Below are 23465 nucleotides of genomic sequence, written 5' to 3' on the forward strand. Positions count from 1 at the left end.
CTGGGGAAGGCAGGGCAGGACTTTGGGGCACCTACACCCCACACTGGCCCCCACCCCCTCATGCCCAGTCCTGACTGCAGAGCCCCTTCCTGCTAGCCCCAGGTGCTCAGAGGTGACTGGCTTACCTTGTCCCCAGCCAGGACTTTGAAGGAGGCAATGACCTGGTCGGCTGTGTCTGTGTCGGTAGTTTCCCTAGACATGAAGTCGATGAAGGCTTGGAATGTCACGAGGCCACTGTGGTTGGGGTCGACGACGCTCATGATGCGGTTGAACTCAGCATCCCCCTGCGAGGCAGGAGTGGGGCAGGGGACAGGCAGCATTGAGTGGGGCAGGATGGCTGGGCTGGGACAGCAGAACCGAGCTAGGAGGGCAGGGTCCAACCCCAGTGCATACTCCAAGTTGTCAGCCTGCCTCCAAGGGCCTGGATTCCCCGGGCAACTGCCCCGTGAGCGCCCTCTCCGCTTCCCCTCCCACATTTTTGGGAAGTGGGGAGTGGTGTATAGAGCAAATAGGTCTGCTGCTCCTCAGCCCTAGGCTCACAAGTTAACTCTGGAGGGTGGGGAAGAAAGAAAAAGAAAGAAAAGGGGGAAAGAGCTGGAGGCCTGACCTCCTCTCTCTGCAGACTTCCAAGAAAGGGAGTGGGAGGCTCAGGGAGTCATCAGAGGGACTGGGGTAAACACTGGCACTCAGGCCCTCCAGCAGATGCAGCAGGAGGGAGGTGAGGCTGCACTGATCTGGTGGAGGGTGTCCCTGAGGACTTGGAAACTCTAGCTGGGGTAGCACAAAAAGGAGGAGGAGGAAGGGCAGGGAGGAGGAAGAAAAGGAAGGGGAGGAGGAGCAGGAGGAGGAGGAGTGGCACAGCAGCGAGGGAGGCAGAGGCTGCATACCAGGCTGTATCCTGTGGAGATAAGCAGAGCCCTGAAGTCATCGGAGTCCATGCTGCCTGTCTGTTTCTGCTCGAGGACGCAGGGACAGCAGGAGGCCAGGCCCACAGTAGGCAAGAGGGGCAGCCCCATGTGCACAGCAGGGAAACAGGACAGTGGCAGGAGCAGGGGAGACCAAAGCGGCCCCAAGAGACCAGGTAAGGGGAAAGGGGCCAGAAAGACACAGGTAGGAAGGAGGCAAAAGAACGGGTGAGATGGTATACATATGGAAGAGGGGTGAAATGGCGAGGGTGGGGAGACAGAGGAGAGAGAGAAAGAAGAGCAGTTAATGTCACGGTCTGCTGGGGCCCAGGGGGCGCATACCTGCCGGTCATTCTCCACGTCGTAGCCCAGGCTGATGAGGCAGGCCTTGAATTCCTCTGGCCCTAGCGCCCCGCCGTGGTCCTGCCGGTGTCCAAAGGCAGGTGTGCAAGGGGCGGTGTGAAAAGCAGGCCGGCACAGAGGTGGGAGAGGGGCCAGGGTTACATGCAGAGGGCCGAGGGCCGGGGGCCGGGGGAGACACACATGGAGGAGGGAAACACAGAGTTAGAAGTGATGTGGACAAGGCGATGGCCAGGGACAGCTGGGGCAGGTGGGGGTGGGGGTGGCCTGGAGGGCAGTCAGAGGCTTCTTCCCACGTCCTTGGGGCTAGAGCGGGGTGGGGAGCTGAATGGTGCAGAATCGAGGACTGAGTCCCAGGACTCAGAGGGGGTCTGGGTGGGAGAAAAGGGACTGCACTCTACCCTGTGTGAGGCCTCAGGGTCCTGCTTGATGGTGCAGGGCTGAGACTGCACCCTCCTCACCGTGAGGGAAAGCAGGCAGATGACACATCAGGCCCAGCAGCGGAGAGGGACTGGGGGAAACACTGGCACTCAGGCCCTTCCAAAGGGGCTGCCAGACCAAATCTGGATTTGAAGAACACTGTGTGTCTGCGTAAACCAGATTCACGGGTCAGGTCTCAACTCTCGGGTGTGCTCGGGCTGTCTGACCCAAGGTCTCCTGGGCAGGTTGGTGAAGTGGGGCTCAGGACCCCCTTTTATTCCTAAGGGAAACTGCTCCTGACGTGGGTACAGTGTGCCCGTCTGCACCACCTTCCGTGGCTGAGGCCCTGCCAAGCCCTGTGAGCGGCGGCTGATACGTAGTAACTGTGATGTGAATGAACTGACAGATACAAAGACAGAGGGGGCAAGATGATGGGACAGTGACAATGGTGACGGCAGGGAGGGAAGGTGCCAAGGGGCAGGCGGAGTTGCTCACCTTGTCAAAGTGGTTGAAGGATGCCCGGAACTCCTGCATCTGCTCCTGGCTGATGCCCTTGGCATCTCGGGTGAGGATTTGGTTCTCAATCTCGTTGATGGTGCGGGCAATGGTGGTGAGCAGCTGCTCCCAGCCCACTCGGATGTGCTGAGGGAGAAGGGAGGGCGTGACTGCAGGCCGGGCTGGTGGGTGTGCTTCGACCACCACAGCTGCAGCTGAGGGACACTTGGAACTGGGTTCTCCCCGTCTGGGGGGGTGTATAGCATGGATGATAAGCAGCCCTGACAGTGTGACCGGCCGCAGAGAGCTGGCACACACAGATGCTGGCACACACTGGCTGGATCTGTGTTCTCAAGTGAGGACTCAGTGCTGAGGCCACAGCGGGGGCTGGTCCTACCCTCCCAGCTCTCTTGGGAGCTTGTCCTGAGATGTGTTGTCATGGTGGGTGTAGGGAGCAGTGTTAGGGAAATAATATTAAAAAATGTGTAAACATTCTGATCTAGTCTTTTCAGTCAGGATAAGAGACAGAGGAAGCCGCAAGCGCCTTTCCTATGGGACTACATAGGGCTCTTCCATGCTACAGATGAGGTGCAGGGGCCCGGTGGGGTATAACATACCTCCATGGTGTAGTTGGTGTGCTTGTTGTCGAAGATGAGGGCCTCCTGGATGAGCTGGTGCTGCTGCTCGAGCAGGTCCAGGTTCGGCTTGTAGTCCACAATGCTGCGCTCGTACTGCTTCAGGTGGCTCAGCTGGTCCTCCAGGGTCCCGTTCATCTCGATGGAGATGCGTCCGATTTCCTGCACACAACCAGGTGCCACTGGAGGTGGGGCTGGCAGACCCTCGGCCACAGCCAGCCACCCAGAGATCCCTGTTGCTGGTGGCCTCCCTACCAGGTCCTTCCTCCTAAAAGGCCTGTGGCTCAGTGATGGTCCCTCCCTGTCCCACGCTGGGAAACACAGGGTTAGAAGTGATGTGGACAAGGCGATGGCCAGGGACAGCTGGGGCAGGTGGGGGGTGTGGGTGGCCTGGAGGGCAGTTGCTGCAGTGTAAAAGCAACCACACTGGAGAGTTTCTGGGCTAAGTGCTACACGTCTAACGCACCCTTGACTCACTGTGACAGGCCCTGTCTACAAAAGTGGAAACTAAGGCCCAGCAAAGCAGCTTCTCACGGTAAGAAGCAGAGGCAGAGGCAGATCCTGATGGCAGAGCCTTGGCTCCTCAGGGGGCCTGCCTCAGTGGCCATGCTGTGCAGCTGGCAGGGCTGACCAGCCTATATCCTTCCCCGGCTGCAGTGAGTTTCAGCGAGGCTGCGCTGTCAGTGTGAGCCTGGTGGGTAGTGAGCACTTAGTAAGAGGTGGCCAGAGTTGCAACCGGCATCATTACAAACCTTCTGTGGCTAGGCCGCAAGGGGTTACTGTGAGCATGCCGCGAGGGTCTGAGCTGGGACCACCTTGATCACAGCTACACCACAGTGCCTGCAGCAGGGCCTGCACTGAGCAGTGCACGGCAGCATTTGTGGAGCAAATGAAATACTAACTCCTTTCACCCCCATTTTAGAGATGAGGAAACCGAGGAGCAAGATTAAATTGAGCCTGAGCTCACAGCACCAATCAAAGGCAGAGTCAAAACTCGAACCTACCTCCATCTGCCTCCTCAGCCAAGTAGCCCTCTGGGTGGTGCTGCCACTTCCATGCACATCAGTGATCCACCCTCCTAACTCACCCAAGGGTCAGGGCTCCCAGCTGCTGAGAGCTGGGACCCACACCCACCAGGCCTCCATGTCCGCTGGCCCTGGGAGCAGATGTTAGCAGGGGCAGACAACCTTTCCTGCTCAATTCCTCCTGCTTACTGGGGCTCTTCCCCACTCCGCCCTGGGCTCAGCAGGGCTGGGGCTAGGGCAGCGGCCCCTCACCTCCATCTTAGTCTGGATCCAGGGCCCCACGATGTTGGCTTGGCTGGCGAACTGGCGGCGGAGGTGCTCATTGGACTGCTGCTTGCTTTGCTCCTCCAGGAGGGCATGGTCCCGTTTGGGCACCAGCTGCTGCACCTGGGGAAGGGCATGGAGCAGGAGCAGTCAGGGTGATGGCCCCCTCACCGGGCCGGCCCTGCCTGCCCTGGCCCTGCTGAGGGGCTCTCCCCACCTTCTCCCATTTGGAGTTGATGATCTGGGGGGTGACAGTGGTGTAGGGGTTGCTGCCTGACAGTTTGATATGGTTGCTCTCGGCGATCCTCTGGGCCTCTTTGTGGATGGCCAGGATGGCCTCCCGTTCCCTGTCGGCATCTGGCAGAGTTGACTTGAACTGGTCATGGGCTGAGATCAGACCCTAAGAGAGAAGAAGGAGTGAGGTGCAACCCAGCCCCTCAGAGGTCCCACAAGAAGGATGGGTAGGAGCGGACCTCAATCTCCTCGATGGTATGGACGATAAACATGTCCTGGAGGTCCTCCATGGCACTCTCCATCCAGTTGTTGAAGGGGGCTGCCCTCTTGGCGTATTCCAGGTGCAGCTGGTCAATGGTCTCCAGCTGCTTTTCTGTTTTCTGGTGTGTGGGGAGGGGCAGGGACAGAGGAGAGAGGTAGTCAATAAGAAGGAAGTGGTGATGGGGAGGGGCCTGCAGGTCCCAATGGGTCAGTGGGTACAGCAGGCTCCAGGTTGACTTTGTCCCTCCTCACCTCCAAGGCCTCCCTGCGACTGTGGGTCAGAGAGCCAAGGGCGTCCCACTGATCGCAGATCTTCTGGCACCGGGTGTTGACATTGTGGGAGTCATAGTAATCCAGCTCACTGTAGGCAGGGCAAAGGGTGGTGAGACCTGGCAGAGGCCAGTAATGGGTGGACGCGGACCCAACTGCCCCCTAAAGTCTCAGGCCTTGGTACCAGGGGATAGCAATGTTGAAGGCTATTAGTCACCCACCACTCCTATGACTTCTGGCCTCCCAGGGTAGGAAGAATTCAGGAGTGGAGGAGGGGGAGCGGATAAAGGAGTGAGCAGGGGCTTCCTCTTGCTCTCTCACTCTATGGGCTGCTAAGCTGTGATAAACTAAATGGGTGGGCAGGTAGTTGGGGGCACAGAGTGTGGCCCTTGACCAAGCTTGTATGGGTATTGCTTTCCCACTTAAAGAAAGTCGAGAAGAGTACTCTGGTTAGAGAGCATGAGCTCTGGAGCTGAGTTCTCTATGCCTGAATTCTGGCTCCCTGATTTTGTACTTGTGTGGCCCTGAGAGAGGGAATCCTGCTTTCTTGTTTGTGAGGAGGTGGTGGGGTTATCGCAGAGAGCTTGTGAAGTGCTGAGAGTAGTCCTTGACGCCTAACAGGTAAAAGTAATAACAGCTATTTATTAAAGGATGTGTATTTATTTTAATGGGTATTAACACATACACACACACACACAACAGCCCAGCCAATCTGGCTCATTGGTTGAGTGTTGACCTATAAACCAGGTCAGGGTTTGATTCTCAGTCAGGGCACATGCCCAGGTTGCAGGCTCGATGTGGGGCATGCAGGAGGCAGGCAATCAATGATTCTCTCTCATCATTGATGTTTCTACCTCTCCTTCCCTCCCCTTTCCTCTGTGAAATCAATAAAATATATATATATTAAACACACACACACCATACACACCGATAAAACTAGCCTGCAATTTAATTCTAAGCAATTGATAATTAAGATAAAAGTAAGCTGATTAGGATACAGGTATTATTATTCAAATGATTTAGATTTTGAAAATCCTGGGCTGATAATCGTTACTGGTCCCAAGCCCTCCACATGCTCCCTGCCCCCCCCAAAATCCCCCATCAGCTCCAGTATTCCCATCTCCTATGGTCCAGACACTTGGATACTCTTAGTAGTAAAGCACTAGGGAATTGGTATAGAGGCAAAAATCTTGGTGAACTGGTGAGGGGTGGAGAGCAGGGAAGGAATAGGACATGGGGACCAGATGGTTGTGTCACCTGCCTGGATACAGGGGCAGGAGGGAGCAGGCAAGGCTAGCAGAGGGAGTGGGAGCAAGGCTATGCTCCAGGGCAGCGGTCACCAACCTTTCGGACCTCACGGACCACCAGTGGTCCGCGGACCACGGGCTGGTGACCACTGCTCCAGAGGGCCAGGCAGCCTGGGCTCCACTCCTGCCTTGACTGCTTCCTAGCTATGTGGCCTTGTCCTCTGTGCCTCAGTCCTCCTGTGTAACATGGGTGCCAGAAGACACCAACATTTAAGGCTGGAGACTCAGGCTGGAGACTGAGTGAGCAGGTACAGACAGAGCACCGAGTGCTCTTGGAGTTTCCATCATTGCCATTAATCAGGGCTCATTCTGGCTGGCTCTCGGTCCTCTGACTCATCTTCGGGGGAGCTGACAGTACCCTAAACAGGCGCGCCCCCCGCCCTCCCTCCTCTAGGGCCACTCTCCAGAAAGCTGCTTCAGGGACCGCCTGTTCCCTGGGTCAGGGTGATGGGTTTCAAATGGCAGTTCCCAGTGCCTGAGAAGCGGGCTGGCCTGGGATTTATTCAAAATGTTTCTTAGCAGCTTCCAGGGGCTCACCGGCCAGCTAAGAAACCTACTCATGTGCCACCCTCCATGACCCCTGCAAACTGCGTGTGTGGCCTTGCCTTGCTGTCCTTGGCCTGGGTGTGCCAAATGCAGGAGCTCTATCCCAGGAGAGTCTGCAGGACCCCAAGGGGAGGCCCCAGCAGGGACCCTGTATTCCAGTACAGAAAGGCCCCATAGGACTTCTGCCTCTGGTGAGCAAACGGGGAACCCCAAGAAACTAGGCAATATGGAGCAAATGAGTCAGGGAATAAGCTGGCCCTCCCTGGCATGGGGCAGCACAGGACAGCATGCTGGCTCCAGCCATGTAGGAACAAGCAGAACTCTGGGAATGACTGTAGAAAGGGCAGTTCTAGCTAAGAATCCTATTTTTGAACAGAGTTATTTTGGGAGCCCTGCTGTCCCTCCAGAGCCTATGGATTTTCCATGAAGTAATGGCCTGGCCCTCCCACCCCGAGTCCTCCCTGCTGATGGCCATTGCACTGGTGGAATAAGGCCCTCATTCACTGGCTCTGGAGACTCAGTGTACTAATTGTGTGCACAAGTTTATCTGACTGGGGCAGGGAAGGGAGGGCAAAGAACCCGGCTGCCTGGAAGGCCTTACAATAGTGTTTCTGAGCATGAGAGGAAAGGGGCAGAACAATGGGCTCTCTGTGCACTCTGTACAGCCAAGTCCCTTGGGGAGGAGCGGGAATAGGGACCCTATCAGAGACCAGGGATCTCCTTGCTGTGGCAGGCAAGGAAGTGGAGCCCAGGGACCCCTAGAGCCTGAAGAATCAGGACAAGGGGTCAGAGCATCTAGATTCCGCATTGTTTCTCATAAGACAAGAAATGATGAAGACATCACCCCATAAGGCCCTGGCATCTGCAGGAGGGGTATGGGTGCAGAGGGCTGGGAGACCCCGCTCCAGACATGGCGCAGCATGACCTTGGTTGCAGTCCACCACTGTTCTGGGTGGGGTGCTGGAGGAAGAGCAAGTGATGGGCCCATGAGCCCGCATTTACTTGAGCTCCTGGGCAATAGCTGCAATCTGTTCCACGCGGTCCTGATGTGCAGCCAGGTCGCTCTCGAAGGCCTCGTGCTTGCGGATGAGGGCTTTGATGTCTGACAGGGTGGCCGTCTCGTAGTCCCGGTGCTTCAGCATGGCTTCCTTCCCTGGGTGGGGCAGAAGGCAGGAGGCACTTAGACAACAATGCACCAAGAGTTCACCAGAGGCCTGTGCAACCAGGGGCAAGGAAATGAGGCAGAACAACATCCTATCTAGCGGAGAATGGTGCCATGAAGAATAGAAACTTCCAGAACCTTTTTCCTTGACCTTTCCAGGGATCTCTAAGCCCAAATAAATCCTGTATGGACTGGGAGACACTGTGGTGGTGTGGGCCTAAGCCAGATATCCCAATTCAACATATGTGTTCTAAACTTAGTGTCCATAGTGGTGGGAGACTGGAAACCTGGACTGTTATACCATCTGTAGAGGACTGTGATCTGGAGAAAAGGCTGGGTAGAGGAAGGGAAAGTGTTCCAGTTAGGGTTCTTGGAGACCACCCCTCTGCCTGCTCCCTGGCACTTGTGGGCTGGCTCCTTTGCGGGGGTGTCTTAGCACATACCTATGGGCCCCATACTGTCCTAAGGACTTTGCACGTGCAGTGAGGCAGGGCCTGTCATTAGGCCTTTGAAGGAAGGGAGGAACACTGTTATTAGACCTGGAGCCTGGCTAATTATATGCCCCAGGACAGAAGCTCGAGTGGCCCTGGAAACACAGTAAGGTTCTGCAGAACTGGTGGAAAAGGTTAGCTGGGGAGGGGGCACTGCTTCCCGTAAGCCACTCTGGGTTGCCCCTAGAGTGGCAGCTCAGAGACCCCCTCCTCAATGCGGCCCCAGCGCGTCTGACCAGCAGCTGCCCTCCAGGTGCAGAGACTCAGAGCTGTGGGAAGGTAGGCAGTTTCTCCCAGCTATTCCCTCATCTCTGGAATGGAGCCAACGCCGGCGCCTGAAGCCTCAGTGAGGTGTTGTTCGAGAAGGGCAGGCACAGAGCCAGGACCACTGTAACCTCAGCCACCCTGAGGACAGGGCCTGGCGTTGGCAGACAGGAGGCACAGCCTGGGAGACTGACTCCACTGGCCCTGCCGCCCCAGCCCTGGGGTAGAACACGTAACCACAAAGGCAAGCTTACAATTCCCTTCCCGAAATTGCTTTCTCCCAAGGGTGGGAACCAAAATAGTAGGTTAGCACTTCTCTGCCTCAGCAGAGTTTCAGCTCAGGCTGGCAAGGGGTGCGCTGGACGACTGGGCCACAGCCATGGCCACCTTGTATGCAGGCTGAGGGGCAGCCACGAAAGGGAATTGGGCTCAATTTTGTTTCTTTCCCCAGATAACCCAAGACCTGAGGAGCAATCACACCCCTATAGGCTGTGAGGGATGGTGAGAGCGGGCAGGAGGCTGGTCTGTCCTGTTTTGCATATGTTGGCGATACAGAGGCTTTGGGCAGCAGGTGTTGAGAATGAGAGTGGGCAGCCTGCCTGGGGGCTCCAGGCTGACTCATGACACAGGCCAGGTGTTGAAGTGCCTGTGTACCTGCCTGTGGGGAGGTAGGGGACGGGTTAGGGCATGTGGAGGCCACTGAGCCAGTCAGTCCACTCTGGCACAAGATCAGGCCAACTTCCCCTGAATGCCTTCACATGAAGGCCAGCTCCTGCATCACTCCCAGGGAGGAATGCTGGTAGGCCATCAGACCCACACCCTGGGCATCAGGAGACCATCTTCCCAGGGTTTCCTGGAGCCCAGGAAAGAGACTATAGAGCTGATAACACGGGCCAAGAGGCCCTAGAAGGGATATACAGAAGGATGATGCCCTGAACCTGTTGAATGACATGCAAAATTGTGGATAATGAGGGAAAACATCTCAGTCCACGTGTGGGATGCGGGTGCTGTAAAATCCTCTATGTTCACAAGGCCCTCTGATGTGAAAAATGCCAACGCCTGCTGGCCTCAGAGTTTCCCAGGCAGGGACCTCACCTACTAATGAACTAATGAACACAGGGAAGAGGTTCAGAGGTATTTGTGGAATGAATGAACGAATGAAGTAAATGCCAACATCCTCTCCTCCAGGGCTGGGGGTAGAGCCATGGGTGCCATTTCTTCATAGCATGAGGGAGGCCTATACCTCTGGCCCAGGTCTTGCTTGCCCCACCTTCTATTGTAGCATCTCCCTCTGCATTCTTTCCCTGGAGGAGGAGGAGGAGGGCATTGCTCTGATCTGGCAGCTGCAGCTGGAGAATAGCCCAGGACTGCAGATCACAGAGTTCCCATGCTGTTGGGGTGGGGCCTCTGGGTAGGTCTTAGCTTCTAGCCAGTACTAGGGCTGCCTGACAAACAGCTGGGAGGGGGACAAGAAGAGCTCCCCTGAGATTAATGAAGATCTATCTCATGGTTAACTGTGGGTCTGGGAGGGATGAAAAATCACCACGAGCAATGCAAAAAAATGTGAAATCAGCTGGGCAGAGTGGTGGCAGTGGGTGAACCCCTGAGTTTGGTAATAGCAGGAAGGCAGAGACACTTGGGAAGGAAGGAGGGTGGGAGTCCTATGGATGGTTCTCAGCTTTTCTAGGCACTGGCTGTTTCCTGAAGGCTTTTAGGCCCCTGGTATCTGGAATCCCAACCATAGTGTGGGTCCTGACTGAGGGCCAGAGGCATGACAGAATTCCACATCCTGATCTAAGGGAACAGGCAGCTGCAGAGCTGAGAAACAGGAGGCCTGCCCTCACCGAGACCATCCTGCCCTTGGAGGGCTTGAAGGCTGCAGAAGCCATCCTGCAGAGGCCCAGGCCCCTTGGAAGGAGGCTCTTGGGGCTGCAGTCAGTGAGAAGCTTTGTGGCTCAGGAGGCGGCTCCAGGCCTTTGCCTGTAAGGGCCCTCCTGGGGAACAGACCCGTACAGCGTGAGGTCCTCGGTCACAAAGGGTGTGGAGGGCAGAGGCAGGCTGTCTGCGCACAGGCTGCCAGGGATGGAAGAACCTGTCCCCCAGCCCTGCAGAGTGGACAGGAACAGGGTCATTTTCCTATCAACGTGGCTTGGCTGCATTGCTGGATGACTGGCCTCCGATGGCCAAGGAAGGGACCCATCTATGATTAATGTTTGAGACCAGAGCAGAAGGGCAATGCATCAGGAAAAGGACAGGTGGTCGGGTGTGTGTGTGTGTGTGTGTGTCTCTGAGAAACAAGAGAGCTGGGAGGACCATACCATCAGTCCAGGCCTCGTGGATGGAGGCTTTCTGCCGGAACTTCTCTGCGAGATGGTCAAGCCGTTCCAGCCTGCGAATCTCATTCAGCAGCCACTCTTCGTAGCCCTTCTCGGCCTGTTCCAGGTGCTGCCAGCAGTTGTTGATATCCTGGAGGGCAGCAGAGGGCAGGGCTATCACAGGAGCTAGGTCATCCGGACGGCGATGCCTCACTGAGGGAGGCTGCAATGGGCTAGACCATATCTACCTTCTGCTGTTCTATCCGTGTACCCAGACAGAACCCAACACATAGCAGGTGCAACCAGTTCTTCTGGGTTAAATGCATAAATGCAAATGAATAAATGCCATGGATGGGGCTATGAAACTCAGAAGGTGACTATTCAGGGAATACTGTCCCTCCCTGAGAAGGGGTCTTAAGCACTTGGTGGTTGTCCTAGATTGTTTGAATTTGAACTGGGGTTCCAAATTCAAACAATTCCACACAAACTGGTGTGGTTTGAGGATGAGTATAAAAATCTGGGGAGCGATGAGGGGGTGTGTGTGATAGTGGTGGTGGTAAAGGGTCAATGCAGTCCCACCACCTCTGCACCAGAAAGGCTGTGCATTCTAATTATAGTTAAGAAAGACTTTACTGGCCAAACAATTAAGACTGGGGGTTGTCTGGTGAATCTGCACTCCTGGGTCCTGGCTCCCTCTGCCCCCAACCCCGCCCTCACCGAGACCATCCTGCCCTCGGAAGGCATGAAGGCAGGCCGGTTGCTGAGGCGCAGCTTGGTCTGCAGAGTGTTGAAGTTGATCTCCAGCTGGCACTTCTCTTGCACCTTGGGTGGCTTGTGGACTCGTCGGTAGTCTCGGAAGTCCTCCAGCTTCTGCTGCATCTCTTGGATGGTCTTTTGAGGCACGCGGTCCTCCAGCCAGGGGATGGTGCGCCGGATCCACTCCAGAAGCTGTGGGCCCACAAGAAGCCATGTGGCGGGACCACCCCTGGCTCACAGGCACCTGGGCATCCAGATCTTGGAGGGTTGTCTTGGGGAATCACCCCTGCTCTCCAGCCTCCCGTTGGGATCCCAGGGTAGAGAATTCTGGGAATGGGTGCCCCCTCGGAACCACTGTGCTGTTCACTGGTTACTTCCTGTTTGTGCCTCTCGTTGGTGGTCTCCCTTATTCAGAGATCTCACTGGTTCCCTGTTCATGGACTGTCAGTGCCTCAAGGGCTGGACCTGTAGCATGCCTGGCTCTCTCAGGGGCAGCCAGCGCGATGCACAGGCCTGGGGCATAAAAAATTAGAATGTAAAATTGAAAAAGGTGATATGTATTTTTATGAGCTACTCATGTCTTTGATGGAGTGAGGATGGCCACAAAGAAGCAAACAAACTGTACATTCTAGAACAATCCCAGGAGAGTAAATCAGTTATTATGCAGAGTGGATATGCTCAGAAGTGATTCCCAATGACAACTTCTGACAAAATGAGAAAAGCAAGGATAAAGGTATCCTTATATTTACGTCTTGATGCATGATGCCAAACACCCTTTCTTGGGAAGGGCTGGGATCCCAAAATATATAACCTTTAACCTTTTCTTGGTGTTAGAAATAATGGTGATAACATATCTTTTATTATTAAAATATGGTGAAATAATGGTGAAATTATTTATTAAAAAAATATGGTGAAATATATATAAAAAATATGGTGAAATAATGGGATCCCAAAATATATAACCTTTAACCTTTTCTTGGTGTTAGAAATAATGGTGATAAAAGATCTTTTCTTTTTAAAATATCCCCTTAACTTGGCAAGGTAAAAAGTCAACCCCCATAGGTTGGTTGTCAAAATTTCCCCCCAATTTTCCTTTCTATGAAATCTCAATGTCTGGGAATCACTCACTGGTATAGAAGAGCAGTCAAATTACTGCTCTTGAAAAGCTTACCTGTTTTAAGTTTTTTTCTATGGAAATTTTTCAAAGTAAAGGTCAGAATCCAGAAGAGATTTACTGAACACCTACCATCCCAACCGATGCTCCAGGTCAGGCTCTGGAGCAGAGCTACCTGTGTTTGAACCCCGGCTCTTTCTCCTACCAGCCATGTGACAGTGGACGTGTGCCTGGCCTCAGTCTCCTCACTTGGGAAAGGGGGTAACAGGAATGGCAGATCCTAAGCCTGTAGTGCTGTTGCCCAGGACCTGCCATGACAACCGTAGTCCTGGCCAGCACCGCATCAGCTCTCGGACTCTCTATCCTACTGAGTCCGTCTCTCCACGGGGAGGGTGTGGGAATGTTAATTCTTAAAACACTCTCCAGATGATTCTAACGCCATGCCGTGTTCAGAAAATTCTATCTTTGAGTATTTGTGCTGGAACCCGGATAGAAGCTCTAGACCCCAGGAGCCAGCTAGCATGCTGACATATCAGTTTGATGCTTAATCATGTGAAACCGACCTGAAAGGCCACATCCCGTACTGGCTTAGGCAAACTCTACAGCCTGTAATCTTATCACCGTTTCTAAAAAGTCTCACTGTAACACCTACTGTTCACTCTGCAAGTGTCACATGACCTTTGGTCAAGGGTAACAAAGGTGACCCAATCTTTCAGCTCTGGTGGTATCACTGCGGGTAGGGTAAGTGGCACTTACATCGCTGGCCAGCCTCTCGTAATCTTCCATCAGGTGTTCATTTTCCTGATTGACAGCCAGCACCTTGCAGATCCTGTTGGCGGCTGTCTCAGCCTGGGATGAGGGAAGTATACACAGTCAGGGTTGCCTGGGGGCTAGTGACCCTCCCCCTGACAGGCAAGTCCCTAGAAAGCTGGCTCATCCACGGCCCACACAGAACTTCCCAAGGAGGAAAGAAGTACAGCTTCGGCAAGATGGCACCCCGAGTGCCTGTTTCCTCACAGCCCTTGCTGGCGTCTGCACAGCTTACTGCTCAGGCTCCTACCCAGATAATCAGGCCCCTCAGTTTTGTTGGCCTGGACCCTGAGGATGCTGAGAAGGGTTGGGAAGCCTCCACAGTGGAGGAAATGGTATAGAAGAGCAGTCAAATTACTGCTCTTGAAAAGCTTACCTGTTTTAAGTTTTTTTCTATGGACGCCCTAGTAGCCCACAAAGAGAAGGGTTGGGTCAAGCTGGGTGGGGTCCTCCACTAGGCCAAACCTTGGATGAAGTCTCCCCTTGGGTGGGAAGGTAGACTGCAGCGAGGCTGAGTGCTAGAGAGCTGTAGGGCAAATGGCGGGGATGCTAGTGCCCTCCCCCCCTCTAGAGAAGCCTGGTGGTCAGTGCACAGGCGGAACACACTAAGCCCCTTCCTAATCCTCCCCTTGATGGCTCATTGGGCCAAAGTCACCATCCACAGAGCAAGGGATTCACAGAGCAGGGAGTGGTGGAGACAGTGACTACTTTTTGCCCAGAACTACAGGACTCTGTCCTCTGTTGGCCTGCTGAGGGAGGGTGCGAGGAGTGGAGGAGGGAGAGGGGTTCCACACAAGAGAGGAGAGACCAGGTACCTTTCAGGAAGCACAGAAAGGATCCAAGAGGAAGAGTTGAAACGGCAACAGAACAGGAACAGAAATAGTGAGGAGGGTCTACAGAGTGGTGGGGAAGGAAAACAGAGAGGCTTGGGGATGGCTCCAGACCAGGCTAACTACAGGCACTGATGCCCAGCCTCTCCCTCCATACACTGCTTCTGGGACAAGCAGACAGGTGAGTGGTGGACCAGCCAAGGTTGGTGTGCAAACACGCAAACACACACACACACACACACACACACACACTCTGCATCATGCTGCAGGATACTTGCCAATGGCTCCAGGCAGTGCTCCTCAGAGATGAGGTTCACAAGGGTTTGGCCAGTGAACACTGGCCCGAAGTGCAAGCAGAGCAAAGGTTGCAGCTTTCAGGGCAGCCACAGAGATTAGTCCCTGACCACTCATTGGAAGACAATGGTACCCCACGCTTAACCCACTCTCCTGCATAGGCCCACAAAGGTGGGGGCTGCTGGTCAGTTTCACTGTCCAATTCCTGGCATCCAGCTCTGCGTTCAGTGTTCTAGGTAGTCGGGTTGATGAATGAATGAGTGAACAAGGAGTAAATGCTTTAGCCTGGGGATCAGCTTCAATTTATAAACAAAAAGAATCCTTGAGAGCACTTTTTTAAGAGATGAGATTGGTGAATACACAATATAATATACAGATGATATATTAGAGAATTGTACAACTGAAGCCTATATAATTTTATTAACCAATGTCACCCCAATAAATTCAACAAAAAGAGCGATGTGCTTAAGTCTACAGGGAAAAGACAGCAGCAATAATAAAAAGTATCCCATGGCTGGCCTGAGAAGCAGACACAGGCTGGGGGGAACCCAAATTTGGGCTAGAGAAGCCTGGATCCTGCAATGCCTTAGTGAACAGCAGCTCCAAGGGCCAGGCCTTTATTTCTTCCCTTATAAGAGCAGTTTGGCTGCCTCAAAATGGCCAAGTTCTCTGTCCTGGGTCTTCCTGCCAGTGTCCACCCCCAAAAACCCCTCCAGGCTTCCATTTCCCTACTACATGGAGTTCAGCTCTAAGCACAGGAGGGTAGCCAGGGCAGAAGAGAAAGCACTCTTGCATGGGCAATGTGGTGGGCAGGGAGGCTGGCGTGGGGCCAGTAGGAGGGAGTCCAATGGCTTACGTGCTATTAGTTGGGGTTTGTGGCAATGAATCTTCACTGCTATCCACCCCTGCCCCACCCTGCCTTCCCACTAAGGTGGGGGTCCCTTCCACTCACCCGCCTATGCCCTCCCACAGAACACTCTAAACACAAGCTCCCACCTCATGCGGGTAAGTGGCAGGAGGCTATGAAAATGGCTCTCTGGCACTGGGCTGGGAAGAACCACAGCGGGCAGAGACAAGGCTACTCGACTAGCTGAGCATGTGCCAGAACAGTCATTTCATCCTCAGAACAACCCTGTGAAGCAGGTACTAATACAATCCCATTTTACAGATGGGAGAACTGAGTGAGGTGAAATGACCTATCTCACACTGCTAAGAGATTGCAGAGCCTGGGCAGGGCAAACTAGCACAGGGAGCACCTGCTTGACCTGGGCTCTGAAGAAGGTAATTCACGGCAGGCAGCAGATAGTCCATGTCCTATGATGCCCTACCCACTTAAATGTCCTCTTCTTTTAATTGAGGATAATAGCACCCCCTGCTACAAAAGGGGTGTGTAGGTACTAAGAGTCTGTGTCTAGCATCTAGTAAGTGCTCATAAAAAAAAAGCTAGTTTCTTTTTTTCCTCCCTGCCCACTTGCCAATTGGTGACACTAACTCAGGTCTCTGGGAATAGCTGTCCACAACCAGAGACCTGGAGGCAAGCAAAGGGGACAGAGGTGCGCAGGCCTCCTTGTGGGAATCTCTCCTCAGGGGCAGCATGAGATCAGCCATGCTCAGGGAGAACTGCCACTGGGAACACACTTGTGACTGCTCTGCCTGTGTCAGCACAGCTGCTTGAGATGGGCCCAGAGAGCTGGGTCAACAAGAGGAGGCTTAGAGAACAGCCTAACCTGCTCAGGCTGAGCCTTTCCTGGGCCCTTTGGGAGGGGAAGGGGCCACAGAGAGGGGCAGAGAAGCCAGTTCTCTCCAGCGAAAGGGCACAGCCAGGGCACCAGGTGGCCTAATGTGGATCATGAACAGAGAGGAGCAAGGGCAACCGAGTGGTCAGGAGTACGGGTCCCAATTGCAGCTCTGCTAAATTTAATGTGATGCAGGGACTCAACTACCTTTTCTGAGAAACTGGGACGCTACCACCAATCTCTCAGGGCAGGCTGTATTCATAGAGAGAATATCTGTGTCGTGTCAGCGCCAGCTAAGTGATGACACTGAAGCCCATGGTCACAATAAACCTGCTTGAGCGGGTCAGTCCTCAGCCTGGCCAACCACAGATGGATGATGATGACAGGAGGCCGGCAAGGGCAAGCCTCTCAGACACAGCAGCCAGGTGTGCTCCCACCCCAGCTCACCTTTTGAGCCCCCGAGAAAGCGTGGTAGAAGCAGGACACGTAAGTCATGATGGCTTTCTCATCTGGCCTCAGAGTGCCTACAATATCTGCGCAGAGAGAGAAAGAGAGAGAGAAGCAAGAGAGAGTGAAAGATGCAGGGAGGGCAGCTGGGACTGGGCCCTAGGCTCATGCGGGAGAAATAGCGCTTGCTCTAGACTGGAAGCCAAACCCTGGCTCTGGCTATGCGGGCCATTTTGCTAGGTTTTGGTAAGAGAAGGGGGTGGATTCCTCTTCGAACCAGGCCTGGATTTATGACACTAGCCACTGGGGCTGGAGGGGTTAGACCCTAACTGACCTTTCTGAAAATGTAAGATCATTTCTGCCACCTCAGCATAAACCACTTAATAGTTTTCTGGGGCCCTAGAATAAAACTTAAATTATTATTATTTTTAAATGTATTTTATTGATTTTCCACAGAGAGGAAGGGAGAGGGATAGAGAGCTAGAAACGTCGATGAGAGAGAAACATCGACCAGCTGCATCCTGCACACCCCCTACCGGGGATGTGCCCGCAACCAATGTACATGCCTTTGACCGGAATCGAACCTGGGACCTTTCAGTCCGCAGACCGACGCTCTATCCACCAAGCCAAACCGGTTTCGGCCTAAATTATTATTTTTTAATAATGATTTTATTTTTAAAATATGTTTCTATTGATTTCAGAGAAGGAAGAAGGAGATAGATAGAAACATCAATGATGAGAATCATTGATCAGCTGCCTCCTTGTACGCCCTCTACTGGGGAATGAGTCTGCAACCAAGGCATGTGCCCTTGGCCAGAATTGAACCTGGGACCCTTCAGCAGTCCGCAGGCCAATGCTCTATCCACTGAGCCAAACTGGCTAGGACTAAAACCTAAGTTCATGATCTCAGACTACAATAGTCTTACACAGCCTGGCTCTGCACCTTCACCTCGCTTACTCTTCTCCAGCCATTCCTTCAATAAGCCACGCTTATTTCTGCCTCACAGCCTTTGCACTTGCTCTACACTCTGCCTGGAATGCTTTTCCTACAGATCTTCACATGACAGCTCCTCGTCATCACTCCAAGTGCTGTTCATGTCACCTCCTGGAGGCTTCCCATGATGGCCCCAGCTAAAGCAGCCCTCGGGCTTCTCTGTTCCCCCATCCTGTCCCATGTTCTCTACTGTGCTTATCACATGAAATTACTTGATCTGTGAATATGCCTGTTGTCTGCCCCAGCCACCAGAATGGAAGTTCCATGAAAGCAAAAACCCTGCTTGACTGTCACCACTGTATTCTCAGTGCTTAGTACAGAGCCTGGCACAGATTGGGCACTCTAATAGACTGTGAGCAAAGGGTGGCAGCAATGCCAAGGAGCTGGGGTATGGCTTCCAGTCGGAGAGGCCACTGCCGTCTGCAAGAGAAATGAGGTGAGCATGGGAGGCGAGAGGCAGCAGTGGCATTGGGCAGTGGCAGCGAGGTGGGCCTGCCTGGCCCTGCCCGGTACCTTCTGCGCTCCCGAAAAGGCATGGTAGAAGCTGGACACATAGGTCATTATGGCCTTCTCGTCGGGCCGAGCCGTGTTCACGATGTCTGCAAGTGAATGACAAGGGTTAAACTGCCCAAGTATCAGTGTGGGGGAGGGGTGTTCACTCACCGGGATCCAAAGGCTCCCAAGACCACAGACATCCCAGAAGAAGGTCCCTTAGAACTGACTCAGTGACCCCTGGTGACTCTGGTAGGCTCAGCTACACCCTGAGCCCCTCCATCCCCATGGGCTCTAGAAAGGCCACAGCTGTGGGAACTGGATTAAAATGAGGCCACTTCCTCTCTCTGAGAATGGTCTCAAGGGGCTTCTGGACAGTCAACCCCAAGGGCCACCAGAGGCCAGAGGCATGGATCCTGGCTGGGTGGTGCATGGATGGGAAATGTAGAAAAGCCAGAAAAGGAAAACACAAAACACTACAAATGGGTGGGCTCTGGACTCCGAATCCACAGCAGGCAGGGTAAATAGAAGCCTTGCTTATCCAGAGGAGCGAGCCCTCCCTGGTCACTTTGCTCCTTGCCTCCCCCCAGGTAGGGACTGGGTCAGGCAGGGCTATGGTAGCCTCCAGAGTCAATCCTCCTCAAGCTCCCTCTTCCCCACTCCTCACCCTGCTCTATCCCTGAGCAAGTCTGGCCTGCAAAGGCTGCTCCTGCTCTGGTTCCCCTGGAGACAAAATGTCCCGGGTTCACCCAGATTCTCCGCCATTCTCACTGGCTCTGCCACTGTCTGAAGTTACCATAAGATACACAAGAAACAATGTGCTGACTGAACAAAAGGGATGTACGTACCCTCTGCATCCAACATTTTGGGGATGTCTAGGTATTTCTCTGCCACTTCAAAGGCATTGTTCAGGTTGGTGACTGGGTCGTCCTGAGGAGAGGGAAATGAGGAAAGAAGGAAGAACTCAGTCAGGGGCAGGATCCAGAAACAAAAGGGACCCAGGGCTTGCCTAAAAGGAAGAGATCTGGGGAGGGGTTAGGACTGGAAAAGGTACTTTTTTAGGCAGTTCTTAGCCACATGTGCTACTGGCAGGGAGAGGCGGCCACCTGAATAGTCAATTCCGACCCAAAGGGACGCCTCTGAAAATCCTGTTGGACAAAGGGGATCTTTCCTCCAGAAGAAAAAATGTGCTCTTTTCTTACAGTTTTCAACTATCCAGACCACAGATTAAGCCCCCTGTCCTGAACCCGACAGCTGGACAGACTTGAAACATCTCTGGGGGAAGCAAATTGAGTGTCTCCACGTTCTAACCTCTCTGAACCATCCATTCCTTCATGCCATCTCCAACTGCTAGGGGATTAAAGCGCACTTAATTCGGACCCTTCTTCACGTGTCCTTACTGCTTTCCAGCTAGAGTCCAATTGCATTACTCCCTGTGACTTTAACAGGCTCAATGAGGCCCGTGCCTCCTCCATTTGGAATGCCTGCTCTCTGACTCTACGTTGGCCCCTCCTCCACGGGCCCTTCCTGATTATGACAGCCCAAGTGTGCCATCCTTCCCCTGCAGTATTGTTGGGCCCTATCTCCTCCCCACCCCATTCAGCCTGAGCACCTGTGCATGGCTTTATGTGGCTAGCTTGCTCTGGATACATTGTCCTGCCTTCCCCACAAGGTTGGGGAATCCTAGGGCAGGGCCTGGGGCTTACAGGGTCACAAGCTTTGTATAAACAAATTAGAACAGGACCCTGCCAGGAAATGTCTGCCGGCAGTGTGGTTTGGAATTCCTTACCCCTTGTCCCCATGGACAGAGAGGGAATGCTTCCAGAACCCAGAAGTTAAGGAAGGGGAGCTACAAGAAATGGTTGGCCAGGCCTTAAAATAACTCTGGCGGTTACAATGCCCATGGAAGGAGAAAGGGACAGTCTCTGAGGGGAGCAAAGGAGGTAAGAACTGAGCCAGGGGATGTGGTGACAGTTGGCACAAGGCTCTCCAGCCTGCCCATCTGATTACAGAATCCAGCTTTGAATAGCAGTGATAGATGGACTTGGGGGACGTGACTAGAGTTAGGGTATTTGTGGACTGTTGTGGGGAACACAAGATGCATACCTTTCTCAGCTTGTCATACTCGATGAGCTCAGGCCTGTGCCGGTGGATCAGGGCATTAAAGGCAAGACCGTCCTTCCAGCTGGGGATGGAAAGGCCAAGGTTATGAGGATGCCCACGTACTGTAACGTGAGTGCAGAAAGGCCCCAGGAACCAACAGCAACAATCAATTCCCATTTACTGAGGTGGTTTAGTGTGTGTGCCAGGCATTGCCGGGAGATGGTATGGCAGGGTGGCTGTGACCTTGACTGCTGGAGCTGAGAGTTACGGGGTCAAATCCTAGCGCCTCTATTTACTATTAGTGTGACTATGGGCAAGTCCTACAATTATTACCTGTTTCCATGTCTGTAAAATGGGGATAATAACAGTGCCTACTTCATGAGGGTTGTCATAGGATTAAATAAGTAAATATGGTAACACTCAGACCAGGGCCTGACATGTGTACATGTAAGGCTCCAATGAACTGCACAGGCCCACTGAGGGGAGATGGCCTACTGCAGAAGGGCAGTGCCTGTGTTGTGTGACCTCCGCACCTTGGCTAACATGACCCACAGGCTGGCTAAATGCCAGGATGTGGTTGGCATGAGGGTCTCTGCGAGGCAAAATGACAACTGGTCACATGCTAGACTGGTCACATTTTTCTACCTGGGATCCTCTAAGACAATGGTTCTCAACCTTCCTAATACTATGACTCTTTAATACAGTTTATGTTACGGTGAGCCCCAACCATAAAATTATTTTCGTCACTACTTCATAACTGTAACTTTGCTACTGTTAATGAATCGTAATGTAAATATCTATGTTTTCCGATGGTCTTAGGCTCTACAGCAGTGGCTCTCAACCTGTGGGTCAAGACAAGGAATGATTGGTCAGGCCCTAAAATAACTGCTAGCAGGGTTGCCTAAGACCATTGAAAAACACAGATATTTACATTACGATTCATTAACAGTAGCAAAGTTACAGTTATGAAGTAGCGATTAAAATAATTTTATGGTTAGGGGTCACCACAGCATGAGGAACTGTATTAAAGGGTCACAGCATTAGAAAGGTTAAGAACCACTGCTCTGAGGGCTGTTTCCTTCTGGGGTCAAGCTTAATGACACTTCCTCAGGAAGGCCACTCCTGACCAAGGTACTCTCCCGATTACTTTCTATCACCTCACTCTATTTTGTGGTCCTAGTTTTGTGGTCCTACCTGAAATCGTGTTGGTTTATTTGCACCTTTGTCAACTAGTGGTCCTCTCTGCTGCAATATAACTTTCCAAGGGTGGAGATTCATTTGGTCCTGCTATATCCCCACTGTTGGCATGTACTAGGCACAGATATTTACCAATCCTATATAATAAAAGTCTCATATGCTAAGTGTCCAGTCATCTGGTCATCCATTCAATCAATTACTGAACAATATGTTAATGATATGCTAAGGCCTCTCAACCGCTCGCTATGATGTGCACTGACCACCAGGGGGCAGACGCTCCAACTGATAGGTTAGCCTGCTACTGGGGTCAAACTGGGTGAGATGGGCTGGACATGCCCTGGAGCCCTCCTGCGGTCCCTCTCCAGCTGGCCAACTTCCCGTGTCCCTCCCCAGCTCCGATCATGCACTCGTGGGGTCCCTCAGCCTGGCCTGCGCCCTCTTGCAACCTGGGACCCCTTGGGGGATGTCAGAGAGCTGGTTTCAGCCTGATCCCACTGGCCAGACTGAGGGACCCCACTGGTGCATGAATTCGTGCGCCAGGCCTCTAGGTGAATAAATAAATGAACAAGAAGTACAGAGAGGACCAGTGAGTTGGTGGCAGGAAAAGGGAGACACACAGAGGTTCTTGAGGGTGGGACTGTGTGCTATTAGTAGTTGAGTACAATGGAAAGGTACCCAACCTCTAAGTGCTGGGGCCCTGGAGAGCCTGGGGGCACAGAAGAACCTCTGTGGATCCTGTGAGGCCCCATTTTTCATTCCTATGTGTGCTCCCTCCTTCGTCCATCCACCCTGGGAGGACACCAGAGGCTCAGAGGGTGAAATCACAGGGCTAAGCTGGACCTGACCTCAGGACCACCCGCCTCTGGTCACACTGGATCTTGAGTGGCCCTGATCATGCTTGCCTGTGTTCTGGCAACAGTGGACATGTCTCCTTTTTTCTCACCCAAGGGAGAGCAGGTTCATTACAGGGCTGACTGGGTTTTGTTCACTAGAGTGGACAAAGTATGTTTTCCCCAACACTCAATTCACAAGCATCTCTAGGGATGGGGTCAAAACCAAAAAAGAGCTTTGTTGTTACTTCAGAGAATCACTTTGCTTGGGGGGAAGAAGAGTCATAGGCTGGCCATAGCACTGGCCTTTAAAGCCTTCAGCCCAGGACAGTGAGGCGACTGTCACTGCCATCATCATCACCACCACCACCACCACCACCCCCACCACCACTCCTTCTCCTCTTCCTCCTCCTCCTCCTCGGAGAGGACACAGGGACCTTATAAGGAGCTCACAGGAGTCAGTGTCAGGAGGAGGAACTCCTGGAGGGCTGGCAACTGATAGATCATGAGGAAAGCACAGGAAAAGAAGGCAGGTGGGAGGACAGTGCCTCATGTCCCAAGAAGAAGCAAGAAAATGAGTTGGGCTTCGGAGCTGCCGGCACTCACCTGATGTGGAAGTTCTGCACATTGACATTCTTGTATGGAGCTGTCTTTCTCTGGCACCAGAGAAGGAGCCCTTCCTTGGCAGAGGTCTCTGCAAAACACAGAGTCACTGAGCACCGGCTCAGACAAAACCATTCTTGTTCAAGCAGAACCCAGGGGACAGGCCACTAGACAGAGCAGCAGCAGCAGTTATGGTAGCAACAGCCCTTCCCATTCCAGATATGGGCAGGCCTCTGCTGATCCTAACTGCTAACCAGCACATATGGCCCCAAGAAGTAACTCACCCAGAATCACCCCAGGAAATG

General features: G+C 53.2%; 1 protein-coding gene across 5 annotated transcripts in view; it reads right to left on the minus strand.

Moving 5' to 3' along the window:
• The window catches only part of ACTN4 (actinin alpha 4), a 79033-nt gene that overhangs the window by 1234 nt on the left and 54334 nt on the right, over positions 1-23465 (minus strand). Inside the window, exons 5-21 of one of the 5 annotated variants that reach the window (XM_045570910.1) lie at positions 23164-23251; positions 20534-20612; positions 19276-19357; positions 16942-17027; positions 13581-13673; positions 11672-11902; positions 10958-11105; positions 7725-7875; positions 4852-4960; positions 4578-4718; positions 4322-4504; positions 4093-4227; positions 2798-2977; positions 2181-2327; positions 1248-1328; positions 888-953; positions 126-284 (exon numbers count right to left, since the gene is read on the minus strand). In XM_045570910.1, the coding sequence (XP_045426866.1) occupies positions 126-284; positions 888-953; positions 1248-1328; positions 2181-2327; positions 2798-2977; positions 4093-4227; positions 4322-4504; positions 4578-4718; positions 4852-4960; positions 7725-7875; positions 10958-11105; positions 11672-11902; positions 13581-13673; positions 16942-17027; positions 19276-19357; positions 20534-20612; positions 23164-23251 (2159 nt within the window). Of the gene's footprint in view, positions 1-125; positions 285-887; positions 954-1247; positions 1329-2180; positions 2328-2797; positions 2978-4092; positions 4228-4321; positions 4505-4577; positions 4719-4851; positions 4961-7724; positions 7876-10957; positions 11106-11671; positions 11903-13580; positions 13674-16941; positions 17028-18448; positions 18535-19275; positions 19358-20533; positions 20613-23163; positions 23252-23465 lie in introns of all 5 variants that reach the window. The other 4 variants (XM_045570909.1, XM_045570912.1, XM_045570911.1 and 1 more) reach the window with 4 other exon arrangements.

The sequence above is a fragment of the Pipistrellus kuhlii genome, unplaced genomic scaffold, assembly GCF_014108245.1.
Source record: "Pipistrellus kuhlii isolate mPipKuh1 unplaced genomic scaffold, mPipKuh1.p scaffold_m20_p_38, whole genome shotgun sequence".
Classification (NCBI taxonomy): domain Eukaryota; kingdom Metazoa; phylum Chordata; class Mammalia; order Chiroptera; family Vespertilionidae; genus Pipistrellus; species Pipistrellus kuhlii.